Consider the following 20,464-nt stretch of genomic DNA (forward strand, 5'->3'; position numbering starts at 1 on the left):
GACATACTGGCTTTTATTTTGAAATTCTGCGGCTCATAGCGGAAGGAACATGCTTCCTTTTTTTCATTGCCCCGTGGCGTTGTGTTCCCACATTTATTATGCTCGGTATTCTATTGAACAGTTGCACGAAGAAGCGGTTACCGACAGCCACATACAATCACAACCGCCGAGGTAAGTGTCGCACATTTCCGTGTTTGTTTTATCCAAGAAAACAACTGCAACCTCGATGTTTCTTCCGCAAATTAGATTACTAGATATTTGCCATTATGTCTTTTCATCATGCTTAGTGCTATTGATCAAACAGCCAGATGTTTCCCTGTGCGCATAAAGCTGTGTTTCCTTGTTGATCTGTAAACAAACTTAATATTATTCAGAGTCTTAGTTGTTTGTTTATATTAAAGTGTAAACATAAATTGCGCTACCGTTATACATATACAGTTGTTTGCGGTGAATATGAATAGTTTTATACAGCGTATGGAGCCAGTAGCTGCTAGGCAAAATAAACAGATAACGTTAGGTCGAATCCGCTTATCACACGGCCGATAAAAACATTGATCTAAAATATTGATTATTAAATTATTATTGTTGATATATTTAAATTTTTATTGTCTTATTTTTGGATTATCTAAATTTCGATCCGCTTAAAACTATAAGTTAGTCTATTTCTACGTAGACAACAACCTGAAACTTGCCTAGAAACTAGTTTTACAATACATATTATCAGTCCAAGTTACTTTTGTTTGTTTGTGTGTGTGGATATTCGTTTTATATATAAATAACGTTTTAATAAAAATTAATATCATTCGTATGTGGGTCAATGACATGACATGTATTTTTTGTGTCCAAATGCATTATTTTCCTAAAAAGAATTTGAATAAATACATGTCATATATCAAATGGATCTACAATATCTCCTTTATAAGAAACCCTCTTCATTTTATTGAAATTCAATAGATTTTTTGAGTTTTGTTGTTTGAAAGACCAAAAATGTCAGGTGGTGCGACCGTCCGAACGTACAAGCAGAGAAAAAAACTGCAATAAAAAGGTTAATTTTCTCAATAAAATTCTTAATCAAAAAGTTTGGCATAATTTTATGTTAAATTCCTTATAAATGAGGGGAAATAGTGTATCGGTCCTATTTCAAAACTATTCTATTACTTAAACAACTTTTGTCCGAAAAATTTACTTCTACCAATGTCAGGGAGGGCGACCGACATAAAAATGCAATTTTATGCAATGTTCCTTTAATAAAACCATGTGACAGCATATGACATCACACAGAAGACCCCAAAGGACCCCTTTGATGCAGTAACAAGGTTAATCACCCTCCCATAAATATTAGATAATTTGACATTTTGGAGTAATGATGAGGCTGATTCAAATGATCATGTCAGGTGGTATGACCCCTGGAAAACTTTGAAAATGTGTTGTTATTATAAAAATATGTATTGGATTTAGAAAATGTATGTATAACCTTGAGCACATGGTCAAACATTTGTATAGGTGTCCAAGTTAATGCCTGTTAGATTTGAATTGAGTTTGAAATGTCAGGTGGCGTGACCAATATGTCAGGTGTCGCGACCAGAGTTACAGTTAAACCAACTAAAAAAAGTCATGTTAATTCACGTTTTTAAATATATTAAATACATTTTAATAAATATATAAAGCTTTTAATTTGTTTAAAGGTGTGATCTACATATGCATATATATATATTTTTTTATTTTATTATGGTATGGGTGACAATTAAAAGAGCACATTGTCCATCTTAAAGTCCTATTCTTCAAGAATATAGGACTGTATAACCAACATTGATACTAACACAATTGCATCTTTAAATTAATCTATTTTAATTTGTTTTTGTATACTGTGTATGTCATTATCAAGCAAGGATAAAACAGCACGACACAGAGCTTGTTTAAAAAGTGATCCAGTTGCAAGGGCAGAGTACATTGTAAAAATATCTAGATAAATTACAACTTAAGTTAATATGGTGTTCTGTTATTTTTTGTGTGGTAATTACAGTTATTACTTGTTAATAATACATACTTTATAGCAGTGTCATACAGAATTACAGAAGAGACCATTACATAATTAACAAACCACTACCCATTCTATTCAATATTTGAACTAAAATAATTTATTTTACAAATGATATAGTACAGGTGAAACTAAAAAAAAAAATTATATCGTGCAAAAGTTCATTTATTTCACTAATTCAACTTAAAAGGTGAAACTAATATAGACTCATTACATGCAAAGTGAGATATTTCAAGCCTTTGTTGGGGTTTTCATAAGCTGTGAGCCATAATCATCAAAATTATAACAAATAAAGGCTTGAAATATCTCACTTGATGAGATGATCAAATGTTTTCATAACATGCTGTATTGTTTTGCACTTTCTTGTTCATGAAATTTAATTATATGATGGAGATACACTATAAATTGGTCAGAGGATTAAAATAAAAAAGCCAATTGAAACCCGAATTAAATTAATTGACATATCTTTCTTTTTATTTTGTGAATATCAATCATTATTGATCACAACGTCAGGTGGTGCGACCGGTCATGGTCAGGTGGTGCAACCAGCAAATTTACATTTAAATGTTTCAATTACCACTGCAATTGCAAAATGAAGTAAGCAATATAACTCTAAACCTTTATATAATGTATACAAAAAATGGTTACAGTTAAAAACAAAACATAAAAATTTCTTATGGAAAAATGGGTGTTTGAACACAGAAAAGTAGCCGTTTATATAATTTGGAATAAAAGGGCAATAAATAAAGAAATGGAAAGGAAATTTACCATGTGACATGCATTTTAGACACTACGATTCATATTTACAAGTCCCAGCCAGTAGTGCTAAGTACATTAAATGTATATTATTTTAAATTAATATATGGTCGCACCACCTGACATTTTCTGGGTGGTAAAATCAGAAATCTTGTTTAATAATGAATTAATGCTGCCTAAAATGCTTTAAAACCAGTATGAATCAACACCATACTTTTTTTGGACATAAAAATGCATTTTAATACTGTTTTGCTTAAAATATATTTTTTTTCATCTTGAAAATCTTATTTGTCATTGACCCATTTGTGGAGTGTTTTAAAGTTTAAAAAAAGCAAGGCACTGAAGGCTGTTCTATTATTTGATATAGTTTATATAGTAATTTGTTTAGACTATTTCTTGTCTGGTTTGGTCTAAATATACTGAATAGAAAATATATTTTTCATGATTTGAATCTCTTTTTAGATGTGGTGTTTCTCTAAACGGAGGAATATTGTGCAAGCAGGATGACAGTTTGTCAACGGTATATGCACACATCTCTGAGGAATCTGAGCATGATCGATGTGCTGTAGTGTGAGAGGAGCAAGATTACAAGAGAAATGTGACACTAGCATACTTCCTCCGCTTTGCTTGGGAATGGATTAATGTGAAAGTGGCTGGTAAAGAGCACCCTGCCTCTCAGATATGCCCAGACGGGGGCTTCCTCTGCAGGGGCGGGCGCGCTGGCTTCTACTAGGAATATTTTTGATCCTGGTGCTGCTGCTCTTTGCTTACCTCCTGGAGTGCACACCGCCTGCGGATGTGAGTCAGGTGCTGCCTGGCCTGGGAGGAGATCCTTATGGGAAGGAGTATTACCAGGCCCTCCTGCAGGAGCAGGAAGAGCGACATCTCAGCCGAGCGGCCAGCCTCAAGAGGCAGATTGCGCAGCTCAAACAAGAACTCCAAGAGATGAGCGAGAAACTGAGGGTACTTCAAAAAAAAAAGGAGGGCCCCGGGCCACAGAGCCTGATCGATGGAAGAGATCAAGAGCCGAGTGACCTCTTGGAGTACCTGCACTCACAAATCGAAAAGGCCGAGGTGAATACGGGAGCGAGGCTACCGAGCGAGTACGCGCTTGTGCCCTTTGAGAGCTTCACCTCCACGAAGGTGTACCAGCTGGAGATGGGCCTGACACGCCATCCCGAGGAGAAGCCTGTGCGGAAGGACCGGAGGGATGAGTTGGTGGAGGTGATAGAAGCGGGTTTGGAAATTATTAATAACCCGGAAGACGATGACGGACAGGAGGACAACATCCCCATGCAGCGGCAGATGTTCACCGAAAGCCATTTTTTTGAGGGTAAGAGCTGTTCAGATGAGGTATACTACTTTACGTACCGTGTGTTCAGGGTTTGTGTGTACTTAAAGGACTAGTTCGGTATTTTACACTTAAAGCCCTGTTTTAAGCAGGCATGTGTCCAAATTTCAATCTTAACCGTTCTATTTCATCAGAAACGATCTTAAAAAAAGGCTTTAAATGTAAAATACCGAACTTGTCCTTTAATAGTATTGTTTGTATTTGAGGATAATAAAGGTGGTGTGAACTTTGCACAGCACAAAATTTAAGTAACTCTAGCTGCTTTTGTGTATTTGCTATTCTTGGCAGGACTCTACAGGACCGAGAGGGACAAAGGCACACTGTATGAGCTCTACTTCGCTAAAGAGAATTCCCACGAGTACCGTCACGTCACCCTCTTTCGTCCATTTGGGCCTCTCATGAAAGTGAGGAGCATGTCTGTAGACGCCGCCAGCACCATCATTAACATCATAGTGCCGTTGTCAGGCCGCACTGAAGTCTTTGTTCAGTTTTTGCACAACTTCAGGTGAGAAGGTCACTGTGGAAGGTTTCAGGAAGTTTTAGGGCTGTCAATCTTCCTCTATAATACTATTCGAATTCCATTCCTTGTTTTATTTAATATTCGAATATTAAATGCTCAAATTCATCCTATTATTAAGATTTACAACATTACTCAGGCTTATGGATCGCCAATGCCACTATAGCATGTGGTTGTTGTTACACGTTCTGTCCACTAGAGGGACATCTAACATTACAATAAACATTTTATTCACGCTGAATATGGTTGAAGCGCTTCCGATGGTTTTCGGCTAATATCTCCGCGAAAACACCACCAAACATTCTGAAATTTATATCGTTCTTTTCAGTTCGACTAGATGGTTCCAGCGAGTTTGGTGCTCACCGAATCCGTTGAGTATTCGCCAAGATATTTGCGCTTCACGGGCGCTTTTTTACGTCGTTAAACATTTACCATTTTTGACAGTATTGTTATGATGATCAACGTGTATAACGTGCACAATTGTGTTACGATTCAAAAACTTTATTGTTCATCAGACGAAACAAAAGCATTTCATTTTCACATGCGTGTAAGCCAAGGTGGTGAGAAAGACAAGATTGCATATAAAAAAAATATATATAAAAATATTCTAATAGTAACTTCAGCATTCGAATAGTATTGATTTTTTTAATATTTGAATTATATTCGAATTTTGGAATTCGTTCCAACAGCCCTAGTAAATGTGCACTTTTATAGAGTGCTGCAGTGATGACCCATTTTTGTAGGCCAACCCAAAAGTTAGCATTACCATTACCATTTTTTAGACAAAAAGATGGGGTTTTTTTTCCATTGGCTTTTGGATTATTGTAGAAAATAAGCTCTGTGACCAACAAAAGTTTATGATTCTTACATGATTCTTACAAACACTCACATGAACATAACTTTTATGAATTTTGAAGCCTAAATACAATCGGCAGAAGTAAAAGAGCTAAACGTTGGCTATAAGGGTCGCCACCATTAAGCTTCTGAAAACTCTTTCAGTCATTATTTAAAAACATTTGTCACTTTGAGTTCAAATCGTTTGCAAGATCGTGATTATGAACTCAATGAGGCTGTAAAAGCCCAATAGTGAGTAGATGACTTACACTGTTCGGCTGATAACGTTTAACCCAACAACCTATGTAGTCCAATTTAGCCACTTGTTAGCAACCGGCCTTTTCAGGACAACGAGTGGTGTATTACTTAAGTCATAGATATGTGTATACGTAGATTCCAGACGCCATCTTGGAACAGTCAGCGTGTCGTCACTCACAGTAAGAATCAATGATGCCACAACATTGCGCAGGTTTTGATTGTCAAACCGCTGAGATTTCAATTCCAGAAGAAATGGGATAACCTTTCACAGGTGAGAATGTGTTGGGTTGTGTTTTTAAATCAGCTCAGTAATACAGGCTTTTACTATGGTATTTTTTAATATCGTGTTAGATGATGCCTTTTCTTGTATTGGGTTAGTTTTGCAAAATCAACTGCTGAAGTCTATTGCAGATTCAAACATGTCTAACTGTCGGTTGCAGACGCGCAGTCAACGGTCAGCTTTGACTGTTCCAATATGGCGGACGGGATATGTATAGAGGCCCATAGAAACAGCCGCAAATGAGGCATCTATGTATATATATCTTTGACTGATTTATTTTATGTCTTAGAATAAAATGTGAAAGAATTTTGATCTAGATTCATTGTTCGTTGTCAATAGCGATATATGAAGCACTGATGACACAGAACTTGCTTTTAATCCAAGTAGCTTTCTGATAGTCAACACATGATGAATTCACGTGACTAACATCAACATTTGGGAATGTGCAAAATGTTTCGCCCTCATGCACACAAAACTCCCGATGGTCATGTGGATTCCTATTGAAATGACTGGATTTTAAACAAAATTTCACCAAGCATGTAAAAGAGATTCTGGGAATGTGTGTGTCAGTGTGTTCTTGTGTGCTGCAAATCATACAGTTGAACCTTCTAAAGATGTGTGGATGCAGCCAGATGTTACACAGTTTTACAAGGGAATGATTTCCAGTACAGTTTTCTCTTTGGTAGTTTTGGAAATGTTGTGATCAGATGGTGTTTTCTGTGTGCAGGGAGGTTTGTGTACAGCAGGACAAGCGAGTGCATCTCACAGTGGTGTATTTTGGTCAGACGGGCTTGCAGGAGGTGAAGGCGTCTCTGAGGAAAATGTCCAGGTTTGAGCTTTGCAAATGTTCTGTGATATTGCACTGATCCTAAATGGATGAAACCCAAGGAAAAGGAATTTGCTGTTTACCCATCTTAATGGGGGAGTAGAGACTGTAATTTAATTTCCTTGGAATAGCAGGTTTTAAGCTTCCTTTTTCATAATTATTGTGCCCAGAGCTCTTATAGTAATTCACATTGTCTGTACTCTACTACCATTAAAAAATGTAAAGTCGGTAAGATTTTTATTGAAAGAAATAGGGCTGTGTAATATATCGAAATATCGCAAATGTACATATCGTGATATGCATATCGTAACTGCAATAACGGGGGTCATAAACAAAAGACAGACACTGCTCTTGACTGAATAGCTTTTGTAGCTTTAATAAGAATCAGTTGACATTAATTCATACAGTGAAGACTAAGCAGTGTTTTATTTCTACATTTGATTATTCAGTTTCTGTTGTTACATAAATCTAATGTAGGCCTACCTGAAACCTAAACCCCCTGGTTACACATGTTAAAATGACACTTATGATACAGTAAGACATTGGTGTTCACTTTCAGAAGTTGTAGTGATGCTTTCTTCTGACAAAAAGAATGTGAAAAAAATGTATGTTGGTTATATAATTTAAGTTTAATTTACGCATTTTAAGCATCATCTCATTTTTCTTCAATATTGTGCAGCCCTAGAAAGAAATTAACTTTTATTCAGCAAAGATGCGTTGAGTAGATCAGTGGTGACACTATAGACATTTATAACATTACAAAAGATTTCTATTTCAAATAAATGCTGTTCTTTTGAATTTCCTTTTAAAGAATCCTAAAAATATATATCATGGTTGCCACAAAAATATTAAGCAGCACAACTGCTTTCATAAACATTAATAATAAGAAATGTTTCTTGGGCACCAAATCAGAATATAAGAATGATTTCTGAAGGACACTGAAGACTGGATTAATGAGGCTGAAAATTCAGCTTGGCCATCACATGAATAAATTACATTTTAAAATATATTAACATCGAAAACAGTTAATTTGATAGTTTTTCCTGTATTTTTTTATCAAATAAATGTAGCCATGGTGAGCAAAAGAGACTTTTTTTTTCCAAAAATATTACAAAAAAATCATACCACCCCCAGACTTATAAACAGCAGTGTGTGAAGGTAGAGATTGTAAACACGTGTTATTACCCAATATGGTTGGTATAAATCTTCTAAGCCTCCTTTTATTTCCTACACTGTTATTCATGATCCTTTCCAGTGAGGAGAACTTCAGTAACTACACTCTGATCCCTGTGGATGAGGAGTTTTCGCGTGGCCGTGGTCTGGACATTGGAGCTCACGCGTGGGAGAAAGGGGGTGACGTGTTGATGTTCTTCTGTGACGTTGACATCTACTTCACACTGGAATTTCTTAGTACCTGTCGTCTCAATACAGCTCCAGGTTTGTCATCTCAACAATCATTTCTATCTGAAAATTCATGGACACATTACTAGAAAAAACATCCATATTTCTCCAATTTTGCACTTGTTTTTGATTGCACTATATGATGCGTGTACTTTCAGTTTGTTTTCCATCTAAGCAGTAATAATATTAGGGATAATAGGATATGTAGCAAATAAATTAATGACATTTACTGGTTTTATGCATGGTTGACAGAACAGTATAAATTCTTCATCAAGAATCATTTGTATACTAAAAATATAATCCTCTATGTAATTTTCTTTTTTCTCCTTTGCAGGAAAACGAGTTTTCTATCCGGTGGTTTTCAGTTTGTACAATCCCGCTATAGTTTATGGAAATCTTGATTTTCCACCCCCAATTGAGAGTCAGCTGGTATGTAACCAAGATTTTTTTTTTTTTTTTTTTGAACGTATGGCTTTCTAGTGATTCAAAAGAAAATAAGACAATTGTATGCCATTTATAGATTCATAAAAAAGATGCTGGATTCTGGAGGGATTTTGGATTTGGCATGACTTGTCAGTATCGCTCTGACTTCCTTAGCATTGGTAAGTTAATGTGGACTTATATATACTGTATATGTTCAACATCATTACTACAGTCTTCAGAAATCATTCTAATATGCTGATTCAATAATAATAATAGGAAATGTTTCTTGAGGAGCAAATCAGCAAGGATCATGTGACAGCTTTGCCATCACAGGAATAAATAAAATTTAAACATTTATTTAAATGGAAAACAATTATTTTAAATTGTAATGTTATTTCACAATATTGCTGTTTTTACCGTATTTTTGCTGAAATAAATGCTGCCTGGTGAGCATAAGAGACTTATGAATGACTTAAAAAAAAAAATCCTTCGTAAATGAATTCATGTGTGAGAGTACTAATAAGAGATAATTTGCTGCTTGTTGTTTTTTTATATATAAATAAACTCCCGGTTTCTCTTTTCTAGGAGGATTTGATCTGGAAGTGAAAGGCTGGGGTGTAGAAGATGTGCACTTGTACAGGAAGTACCTACGGAGTGAACAGATTGTGATCCGGACCCCTGTGTCGGGCCTCTTCCACCTCTGGCACGAGAAGCTGTGCGCAGACGAGCTGACCCCGGAACAGTACCGCATGTGCATCCAGTCCAAAGCCATGAATGAGGCGTCACACTCTCATCTGGGCATGCTTGTGTTCCGGGAGGAGATTGAGACTCACCTTCGAAAGCAGGCCTACAAAACTCAGAGCAAACCAGCCGAATGAATCAACAATGCAGCAATGAGCACAACTTTGTTGATAACAGCAATGAAGGAATGGGTCAAAATGTTTATTTTTTTTTGTATTATTTGAACTGAAGTCAAATCAAAATAATTATCCTGGGATTACAGAAGACTTTATGACAACAAAGAAGACTAAGTGTTAAGGGAGGATGGTACTGATTGGTACTACACAAACCATTTACTTTGATTTACGTTCTGGAATAGTTTGCTTTAATGCCAATTTAGGTTTAGGTGTTAAGCACTAAAATGACTTTTTAGATTTGTTTATTACGTACTGTATGTGAATAATGAAAAGTCCCTTTGGGGAAATGAGTTACTGAAGAAATTGTTTGGGCCTCATTCATGAAGTTTGTGCAAAGTTGTATTGCATAAATTGTCTCATTGAATTGAATGCAACAGCTTGCATAAATGTTTTATACAAATGATTTGCACAGTTGTTCTGCTCATGATTTCTAAATAATGGCCATTGAGAAGACATGTAAAGAGCATGCCTTTGTTTTTGTTTTTTGTTTTGCCATTAATTGACAAAGCCATTAGTTTCTATTTTATTTCTAGTGATGTCAAATAGATTAATTGATTAATCGCATCTAACATAAAAGTTTGTAAATATATAATTTGTGTGTGTGTGTGTGTGCGCGCGTGTATATGCACACAAACTTTTGATAAATCGATTTGACAGCACTAATTATTTCTGTTGAAAATCGGTGCGCTGTGATAAAAAGGGAGATGCGTTGCTAAAAGGGACAATCATCCACATATGGATGTAGTTAAATTTGCCATGCTGGATTTGTACTGTAGGTCATGTTTCTGCTGGAACAGTATTCAGACTTTTCCCCCAAGTCTTCCACGTCTTTGCTGTGTGAAATAGCATGGACCTGATATGCATTTTGATGCATGTGTCAAACTTTTACTTTGCACCATGTGTGAGGACACTGGTCAGTGCTATAGTGTTATCTGTCAAGAGGGTAAACAGGATCTAAATGCTTTGGCCTCTGCAACCACTTTGAAATGAATCTGTGGTATATAGTCAATGTTGAGGTATTAAAAAAAAATTCTCTGACTAATCTGTTGAGGACATTATGTATTAATTCCACTGGCAGGTGGATTGAAAATAACCTTTGCTATCTATTGTAAAGCCTCAAATTGATCAGGATGTTGAGTTCCATTGCTCATTTTCTAAAACAAATAAAATAAATACAACAAGCTATCTTTAATGTTTGTCCCCAAAATAAACCATGAAGGTGTGTGATTCGATTTTAGTGCTTGATCGAAATCAACAGAAACTCTTTTAGGATTTATGGGAAATGATGCAGCAGTGTGAACCTTGAAAAATAGACCTGCTATTTGATTGTCAGCAGTTCTGTCATATATTTTGCTTCCAAAACATAAGCTTATGTGCCAGTAAATATCAGTTTACTGTGTAAAAATGTATTTTAAACTGTTGCAGTGGTATTGAAATTTACAGAAGATACATTTAACATAACTATAACAAGCAAGAGCAACACAACCGCTACTAATAGTTCAGTTTATTATGATTCTTGGTTGTAGTTTTTACACAGTACATAGTCAATATTTCTTTTCTAACTCTAGATAAAGTTTATATTAATACCATTTGATTCCATTTGCAATTGCACACAAACATTTGCAGCTCTATAAGCTATAAAAAATGTATTTTAAACTGTTGCAGTGGTATTGAAATCCACTATTCATTCCTTAATTTAAGACACATGGAATAATACAAGTGTATTCATTTTTATACAACAGACTACAGGAAAATAAAATAACAAAAACTGCTGGGACAGTCCAGTTGAAGAGTTGAAAACGGTTTAAAATATTTATTTATCTTCAAAGCAATATGATTTCTGATGAATAAGGAGTTTTAGCGACCCATTACATTAATGCACTGGATGATCTGGCCGTACATCCATGGACTTATAAATTTCCTTGAGAAGAAGCAGAGCTGTATCTTCAGATTCCCTGAGGAAAGAGACAAAATAGTCTTTATTGTATTTCACAGAATGACAATAATACAATTACATAATGACATTATGGCAGATCACATACCAGTAACACAGATGACTCTGGAGTGCAAACAGGTATTCGTTAAAGCTCTCGATGGGTTTCTCTTGCAGGACGTAGTCAATGCGATTCCCTCCATTCAGCAGGCCCACTTTTACGTGCGTCTCCTCTTCCTTCTGAGGCTCTGGACTCTCAACCATCTTACTCTCCTCTGCAAACAAAGCATTCGATTCAGATTCAGTTTGCGTTGAAGTGTGCACAGTGAACTGACGACACTAAGAGGATATGCATTGTGGGTGACTCACCTTCCCCTTCCTGCATTTCCTCTTGTGCTTTGATCTGACTGGCGACCATGGCGAGCTGTTCGTGCAGTTGAGCGGAAGAGGTGTGAGCACGCGCAAACTCATTCAGAGTCTGCCAAGCAGTCTTCAGAGAGCTGATGAAGCCGTGCTTTAAGTCAGAGCCCATCCTGGATAAACTCTCTTTTAATTCTGGATGCAAGACACAAAAAATTTATTTTGTAACCAAGAAAATTAATGCATTCTATTATAAGTTACATTTACATTTAAATTACAATAATAGTTAATTATTTTTTTTACTTTTCTTTGCTTTATCAACACCAGAAGATTTTGCCCTGTACAATTTACACATTATTTTTAAAATAATAATAATAAATTATTTAAATAACCTAACTTTTATATAGCATATATATATATAGAATTATTTATATAATTTTTTTTAACTGATAAAATTCAAAGAAATTGTCAACAGGGTTTCTACCAATAAACATTTCTACCAATAAATTTCCATGACTTTTGAGGCAAATATTCATGACCTAACGTTTCATGAAACGTCTGTGTATACATATAAAATAAGAATAAAAATCCATATTCAAATTTCAAATCACAGCAGATCATAAATAATTTATGACAAGCTATGTGGTTTAATACAAAATAAACATTTATTTTATTATTTACTATTAGTTTCAGCGATGATTAATCTGAACGCCTCTGATTGGCCATCACAATCATAAGCTCAACAGGAATGTGTGAGATTGGTTATAATGCTCATTGCTGCAAAACAAAATCTGATGGAATGCCGCAGTCAGAGAGATCGAATTAACGTTTTAAAATAGCAATTTTCAGGCTATTTTAAAATTCCATGACTTTTCCAGGTTTTTAAAGACCGTACGAACCTTGTGTTTAATACATACCGAGATGAAGTCTCTTCCTCCCTTTATGATGAGGGATCAAAACCGGTTCCATTTCAATGTCTGGTAAGATCAATGGTTCAATCCTGTATGCAACTGGATCCAGCTGAGAACACAATATCATTAATGTATTAGCGACACAGCTAACACTGAGAATGTTACATTTCCAAATCGTGTTGTTCATTATTCTTCATTTACACTGACACTTTAGTCGTAAACCATGATTCCCAAAAGATCAGATGCAGCTGTAGAGAAGCAGTAGACGATCTAAGACACAACTCACTGGATGGTAGATATTGAAGAAGCCTTTGCAGGTGGGAAGCTGGTAAGACTCTTCAATTTTCTCCACCCCACGTACTGTCAGAAACATCCCGATGGGAGAGCCGAGAGCAAAGAAATTCACCGGTTCAAAGTCTAGAGCATGATATACCACCGACACCTGGAGGAGAACAGAGCATATTCACGTTTCAGACCCACAATCAGCTTCTGACAAAATGACCATTCAATCATCTTGGTCCATAGATAATTTGGGAAGGTGTAAATTCAAGCTTTACCTGTCCTGTGCCTATTTCGAAATAGTTGTAATCTACATGGATTGAGGACATGTTCCTTCCTACTGGCAGTTTGCTGATGGAAGGATCTGGTGTGGGCTCTGTCTGGACGGGAGGTTTAGTCTCTTTTGGTTCCTCTTTTTCTACAGTTTTCTCTTTCACAGCCTTTCGTGCAGCCTGTTGAGAAGAACATGAGTTTCAAAGCATCACATCAGAATGGACAAATAAAAACCTGATGCAAACAACTGAAAATTTGCCTGTTTTGCAGACTTCTCTTTGACAAAGTTGGCAAGTTTTTTACGTGGCCCCAGAGGAATACCCATTTCCTTTAGGTCATCTATTGTGCATAACAGCTGTAATAGAGATAGAGGAATAGCAGTGATGAGTTGCTTATTGTTTTAATATAAAAGGTGTAAAACCAAATTTAAAATGCTCTCACCAGAGACTCGATATCAATCCTCTCTTTTTCAAAAACACTCAGATACTCAGACAAACTCAGCATCTCCAGAACAGACGACAGGTTGCCAATCTCTTCTTCTTCCTCTTTGGCCTCTTCCTCAGCAGCTGCTACAGTAGCCACTTCATTGGCCTGGACGACGGGACTTCCCTACAATAATTAAAATGAGGTCATCTTAAAAACCCATAAAGGTTGTGTGTTCCAGGGATGCCATAATACTACTTCAATTAATGTGCAGCATTTTAAGATCATCCTCATCCAAAATGTACTGATACCTGTTTCACATTAGGCAGAGCATTTCCATTGGTTAATGGACCTGATAAAGGTGAGCAGACCTTCTGATTGGACAGCAGGTCAAAAAGTATCAAAGAGCCTATAGATTAGGGGAAATATTAAATTGAAAGAAATTTGTAATACAAATATGAATACTAGTTTAGTTCAATACATGGTGTTGTTAAACACTAAATGTACTCTAATAGTGCATCCCTTTAGTTCAAGCTTTATCTAAATCATTTAAGGACAATGATTCAGAGCTAAAGCATGTAAAAGGAAAGGATTCTCACCCAAGCTGTGTCCAGACACGGACACTCTGCCTTTGAAGTCTGGGTTTCTTTCCATGAATAGTGTGTGTAAGCGGTTGATCTCAAAAGCCACGGTGTCCATAATGGTCTGACAGTAGGTTGGGCTGTTGTAGAAAAGCACGTCTAAAAGGGTTTCATTAGTGAAGTGACGCAAACGACCTGTGCTGGGCAGAGTAATCTTCTTTATCCTCCTACATGATTCAAAATGTAAAAGACAGAAAGAACTAAATTACAAAACAAAACGTTTATGATATAACAGACAACATAATTTGGGCAAAAAGTTCATAGGAGCACCGATTGTTAGGGGAATGAGAATTATTTTTCAATAATAATAAAAAAAAAAAAAAAAGTTTCCTAAACTTTCTGCCCAACCAGTTTCCGTTTTTTTTTTTTCAGAGAGGGATATGATCAAACATACAGTAAAAACAGCAATATTGTGAAATATTATTACAATTTAAAATAACTTTTCTATTTATTTTTATACATGTTAAAATGTAATTTATTCCTTGATCACAATATGATCAAATCAAGCTTAGACAGACGCCAACAGACACGACATGGGTAACACACTGATATAAAAAAAAAAAAGACGAAGTGTCTGTTGCTGTCTGTCAGTGCGGTGTGAGTTGGCCTTAAGGCATCCTTGCTGAAAAGTATTCATTTCTTTAAAAAAAAAAAAGGAAACTTTTGAACAGTAATGTATATTTTGAATAGAATTGACAATATTATATTTATATTTAAATGATATATTGGTGGCTGAAGGGTCAGTACAAAAGAAAGTAATCAGCAAAAGCAAAACCGGGACCATTAGTTTTGGGCCTAATATAGAGCACCCAAGTAAGACTTCCTCTGAATGTGGCTGAAGGTTGTGTCTCTACCTGTCAACCCCTGTAGCGTCACCGTGCAGAGCCGTGTGCCAATGCACAGGCAGAAACTCCACACGACTAATGACATGATCATCACGAGCCTTCTTAAAATGACTCTGCAACAACTTCAAGGACACACTGCGGAAGTCATCCACTGCAAACACACAAACACAGTTTGACTGAAGCGCAATATATTGTGTTCAAGAATTCACATCAAAACAGTAGGATTCGTTTTTACTGGAAGTGTTTGACTAAAAGCCTTAGAAAACTGTATTCATAACTTGCGTAACACATACCACACTCCACAATGCTTCTAAACCTCAGGTCACAGACGGGCCCAATGCCATGCACCATAAACACCAGATGATCCACCTGAGCCATCTCGCCTAGACAGGAAAAGACAATTTTCTTCAGTGAATCTGCCATGCTATGCATTCACCATCAAATAATACCGAGTTTGAAGGCTGTTTGACAAGTTGTATTTTGAAACTTGGGGGATTGAGAAAGCAAAACAAAATCACTTATTTTTTGTCTGGCTTTAGTGAGAAACTGAGAACAAAAAAACGATTTACCATCAGGAACTTCATCTTGATCATCGTCCACACCCCTCTTGACAACCCGAGGTCGGGTCTGACCGTCCTGTGTCGTGCCCCACTCATCAGGCATGGCAGACGGCTGAAACTGCACAATCACCTGAGGAACCAAACAATCATTTAAGCTACAAGAAAAAGTGTTTACTATATCTAGTGTCTAATCTAATGATAATACGTTTGCATGACAACGATGTATTAAAACCAGAAACGTTCTTTCTATGTCATTTTGTAAAGAAACACTACCCATCTATAGACCTTATTCAGAGCAGCGCCCTGACAGGTATGGAAGCGAGGCTGTGAGGGATAGATTTACCGCGCTTTCAATGGAATCAGCTATAAAAAGTTGTATAAAGCTCCTAGATCACTTATAAATTTCCACAGCTCATATTGTGTCTACAGAAATTTTGTCTCGGAAAGATATTTTTTTGCAGCGTTTCGTCAGCAAACCAATCCAAAAACATATTAAATAACAGTACTACCCCACTGAAAAGATGCATGTCTCCCTCACAGCCTCGCTTTCATTTCCATTAAAAAACAAAGATAGCGCTGATGTGAATAAGGTCAATAGACTGAACATGTAATACGCATGCGCATGACCTCACCGTTTTCACAAATTCATGTTTTTGTAATTTACACAAAGACCAAAACTGTATCTTTTTGAAAAACGTCCACTTTGAATCCATTTTCATGCCCATCAAAACACTGTTATTGTGTAAATAAATGGCCAAAATGCATAAAACGTTTTCCATTTTTAGTTGAAAACGGTGTCATGTAAACTGCCTTTAGAGCATTTTAAAAAGTTGTACCTTTGGATTGTGCATTACGATGGTCTCACCAGATGGGAATTCCAGTCGCCGATGCCACTGATTAGTGGTAACAGCTTTCTTATATTCGACCTGTTTACAGCAGACACCATTGAGCAGTTAAAATGTCATCCTAATAGTCTGTTCTGAGTACTGATGAGAAAAAAGTATAGGGAAGCACAAACCTCCAGCTTCTCACTGAATTCTTCTGAATATGGGATGAAGCGACTGTCTGCGTCTCCTTTGTAGAACCAGGAACAGCGGCGGACCTCGGTGGGCTCTTCCTCCCAGTACACAGAGGTCCGTGTGCGGTCGTACAGCTGCACGTCATAGCGCCCTCCATCCGTACACACAATCACATTCTCTGGATCTGGCTGAACTGAAGCAACAGATTGCGAAGTGACTATGTTGTGAAATAGACTAAGAGTGGCCACATGCTCTTAGCATACATAGAAAAACACTTTTAAATCAGTTCATCTCAAACTAATTAAGTTACAGTGACAGAGGCATTTAGCCTAACATTCACTCAATTTAGTTATCTTAAAAGTAAACACACGGCTATATATCATAAGCTAGAGAACTAATGCCAATATTTTGGCAGCACCTTGTGCAATTTTTCTGCCATGAAAACACTCTGTCTTACCAGAGTTGAATGTCTCTTCCAAGCGAATGGAATCCAGAATACTAAAGGGAAGCCAGACCATCTTTGACTCCACTTGTTTACAGTAGAACCAGTGATGTTGTACAGGTTCATAAACATTATATGTGTATGGCACCATTGAGTTGGCAGGGACTAACGGTCCAGCCATGCTAGTAGTTGCAGGGGGCGGTGGAATCTGTGTTGGGGGAGGCTGGGGAAGAGCAAAACAGTATAAGAACAAAGTGCAATCCCTTTTTAAAACAGTTATATATATATATATATATAAACAAAATATGGCAGGTTTCTTAAGCATGCTTAAAAACACACTTAAATGAATAAACTTAAACAGCTTTTTCTTTCTCGATTTTATTAACATTATATAAGGATTCACCAATATCAATATTCTGATCGATACAAATCTGCTAATTATTTTTATGAAAAACTTTTTTTAATAAAGTGAATTTAGTTATTACAACATTATGCTGTATCAGTATTTATAACTAAAACTATTAAAAATGTATAAGTGGTAACTGAAAGATAAAATAAAAGATAAATAAGATGAAATAAGAATGAAATAAGTTAAATCATTTTAAGTTGAAGTACTAAAATGACAAACTAAATTAAAATGGAAAATATAATAATTCAAAATATTATTAATACTAAATACTAAAATAACACTGTATTGTACAGTATGTAAAATTAGGATTCTATTTGATGTTATTGTATTATTAGTGTTTTTAAAGATTAACTTGAAATGAGCATTAGATGATGGCAAAGGTAATCTAAATGTAAAATATAGGAATTTAGCATCAACAATTAAATATCAATATCGAATGATATGAATCAAATATCAATTGATATACCAATAAAAACTAATATCTCTAATAAAGCCCGACAACCAATATGGTATCATGCATTTCTAACATTAACTGCAGTCAGTCTCAGTAGACAATTAACAGCTCTGATAATGGCAGCAGATGCTATTTTGAGTAAAATCCTTCTTATAACTATAAATTTAAGCTCATAGTGATTTAAAGACAAAGATGGCATTACATGAGCAACCTTGGTGAACACTGTGGGTGGAGTCTGGAACGAGGGAGCAGGTATCGCCTGAGAATAGGGGTTTAGATGCTGGGGTGTTTGGCTTGGGGTCTGCTGCTGTAATTCAGGAGCCATGAGATAGGGATTAGCTTTGCTACTGGCAGCTGTGTGCCGGTATGGATTATAGGACTGCTGGGAGCTCTGCGGAGGAGGAGTCGGTGCATTAGGCGGAGGAGTGTATGTACCCACAGGGGTCTGATGAGCAACACTGCCATACTGCTGACTGGGGTTCATGTGAGATACTGGCGGGTTCAGAGGCAGACTAGCTGCAATGGATACAGGCGACGGGCCAGTTGTTGATGGAACGACAGTGGCGGCTGGAGGCGGGCATGGCTGTTGCCCAATAGAAGCAAACGGGTCGCTGCTGTTGGTGACGCTTGAGAAATAATTGAACGTGGAGGACTGAGGAGCTGCTGATGACGTCTGACCAAGAAAACTGTCTTCTTCTCCAACTTCACTGGCATCATCTTTACAGAGGATGATATAAAGAAATGCAAAGGAAATTTATAGTTTATAATACTAGTATAAAATATTAATATATATTAGTATTTATAACATAGAGAAACATAATATAATCAGTTAGTTAGAATATAATAAAAAAAATGCATATCATCAATGGTAAGCATTTTATAAAAATATATATATATAAAAAAATAAAGAATAATCAGAGTGCACTCAGGCTATAATAAATACTTCCCTGGATTTAATTGGTCGCCCTGCATTAACAGAAAGCCTCAAAACCCTCTTAAAATATATATATTTTTTATTAAAATAAATAATAATAAAAATTATTATTAAAATTATAATCCATTAAACTATTCACCGGTAAAAGATGAATATGAACGGTAGAGCTTTAGGATGAAGACGGACTTTGATATTTGCTTGATTCTATTAATGTTTTCATACATATCTGACAGTGTTTAATAAGAGTTGGAGAATATGGGGGAAATGCGTAGCATTTTTTTAAATGAACCTTGTCCTTATTTCTGGATATAGCAGTAATAGTTCTGAAAAAGACACAAATGTATATTGCGTTCCTATACTATATAATGTAATTTACATTACGTTTTGGTGTGATGACAGGTGGTTTTAAGGACATTGAGTGACAATGCAATGCAATCTCATAATTTTGATGAAGACTAATGGCAGTTTTGAATTAAAACCATAGCAAAGAAATCTGATTAATTTCACACTGAAAATGTTACCGTTTAGTACTTATTTGCCCTGTATATAAGTGTAACGTCAACTGTTCTCCTTTACTAATCAAGCAAATAAAATCAATACAAAATTCAGAGAATATTTGACATCACTAAAAACGGGAAACTCTGTTTACTGGATTTAAGAGTTTAATAATCTTACAGAAAGCATGTCATGTCATAAAGATAAGAGACCTTTGAGCAGAAAAACAGAGGAAAGCTAACATCACTAGCCACTAAAGCAGCTCATTTGAAGAATTTATAAGCTCACCTCCTGATAAAACCGCCGGGCCGGTGGCCTGACTGACAGGGAGGAACGGCAGGCTGAAGTTGAACTCCGGGGCTCCTGAAAACAGCAGATTTGCGCTGCTGCTAGGGATGTTGGCTTTCCTATCAGCCATTTTCAATCACAAATTACACGTAGCTTGTCCTCCAGTCGAACAGGCAGAGCTTCTTTTTTTTTCTTTTCTTTTTTTTTCAACACTTCCTGGTTCGTCACTGTAGAGATAAAGGGGTTCTCTGGATTTTCACAGATCTTTGCTTCATTGATAGTCTGAAAGGTTCATACGGTAATCTAACTATGATGCCTAGTGCATGATATACAGATTAGCGTCACGTTGACGTCCTAAGACCAAAGTAATCAACGACAAACAACGTCGATATTTTAATTTCTTTCGTTTTTCTTTTAAAACCAGTTGTCATACAAGAAAGCAAAAGCACATTTAAACCGTTAATAAATATTAAATTAAAATATTTACAAACATGTACAAGAACTTCTTACTTAAATGGTTGAATAAATGCTAAATTTCAAGCAGAACACTAAATTCATCTTGGTACTTGAACATAACTAGTCATTTATTTATTATTA

At 36.1% G+C, this 20,464-nt stretch overlaps 2 protein-coding genes across 4 annotated transcripts; one reads left to right on the forward strand and one right to left on the reverse strand.

The window, feature by feature from the left end:
- Positions 1-66: 66 nt before the first annotated feature.
- csgalnact2 (chondroitin sulfate N-acetylgalactosaminyltransferase 2) lies at positions 67-9,674 on the forward strand. The gene is made up of 8 exons (XM_056257049.1): positions 67-171; positions 3,257-4,127; positions 4,434-4,650; positions 6,762-6,863; positions 8,116-8,297; positions 8,596-8,690; positions 8,782-8,863; positions 9,270-9,674. Exons 2-8 carry the CDS (start codon positions 3,476-3,478, stop codon positions 9,560-9,562), a joined length of 1,623 nt encoding a protein of 540 aa, XP_056113024.1. The 5' UTR covers positions 67-171; positions 3,257-3,475; the 3' UTR covers positions 9,563-9,674.
- A 1,416-nt stretch (positions 9,675-11,090) lies between these two features.
- Positions 11,091-20,062, reverse strand: sec23ip (SEC23 interacting protein). 3 transcript variants are annotated; one of them, XM_056257053.1, is made up of 18 exons: positions 19,868-20,062; positions 18,362-18,867; positions 17,303-17,510; positions 16,845-17,038; positions 16,663-16,752; positions 15,836-15,956; positions 15,560-15,649; positions 15,276-15,417; positions 14,380-14,588; positions 14,092-14,189; positions 13,799-13,966; positions 13,617-13,712; positions 13,363-13,536; positions 13,092-13,247; positions 12,812-12,914; positions 11,904-12,089; positions 11,644-11,809; positions 11,091-11,556 (listed from the first exon to the last, which is right to left on the reverse strand). In XM_056257053.1, exons 1-18 carry the CDS (start codon positions 19,995-19,997, stop codon positions 11,475-11,477), a joined length of 2,919 nt encoding a protein of 972 aa, XP_056113028.1. In that variant the 5' UTR covers positions 19,998-20,062; the 3' UTR covers positions 11,091-11,474. The 3 variants fall into 3 exon arrangements, with proteins under 3 accessions (XP_056113028.1, XP_056113027.1, XP_056113026.1); XM_056257052.1 differs by having other exon boundaries at positions 11,910-12,089; positions 18,353-18,867; XM_056257051.1 differs by having other exon boundaries at positions 18,353-18,867.
- Between the last annotated feature and the right edge of the window lie 402 nt (positions 20,063-20,464).

This window comes from Rhinichthys klamathensis, unplaced genomic scaffold (assembly GCF_029890125.1).
Source record: "Rhinichthys klamathensis goyatoka isolate OS25496 unplaced genomic scaffold, OSU_Roscu_1.1 h1tg000135l_1, whole genome shotgun sequence".
NCBI lineage: Eukaryota > Metazoa > Chordata > Actinopteri > Cypriniformes > Leuciscidae > Rhinichthys > Rhinichthys klamathensis.

Bases quoted from the DNA above. Each gene is read 5' to 3' on its own strand.
- csgalnact2 (XM_056257049.1), top strand. From the start codon at position 3,476: ATGCCCAGACGGGGGCTTCCTCTGCAGGGGCGGGCGCGCTGGCTTCTA. The intron at 6,864-8,115 runs GTTTGAGCTTTG...GATCCTTTCCAG, and splicing joins TCTCTGAGGAAAATGTCCAG to TGAGGAGAACTTCAGTAACT. The intron at 8,298-8,595 runs GTTTGTCATCTC...TCTCCTTTGCAG, and splicing joins TCGTCTCAATACAGCTCCAG to GAAAACGAGTTTTCTATCCG.
- sec23ip (XM_056257051.1), bottom strand. From the start codon at position 19,997: ATGGCTGATAGGAAAGCCAACATCCCTAGCAGCAGCGCAAATCTGCTG. The intron at 15,957-16,662 runs GTACAACTTTTT...TTGGTTCCTCAG, and splicing joins TCGTAATGCACAATCCAAAG to GTGATTGTGCAGTTTCAGCC. The intron at 12,090-12,811 runs GTATGTATTAAA...TCTTGCATCCAG, and splicing joins GAGGAAGAGACTTCATCTCG to AATTAAAAGAGAGTTTATCC.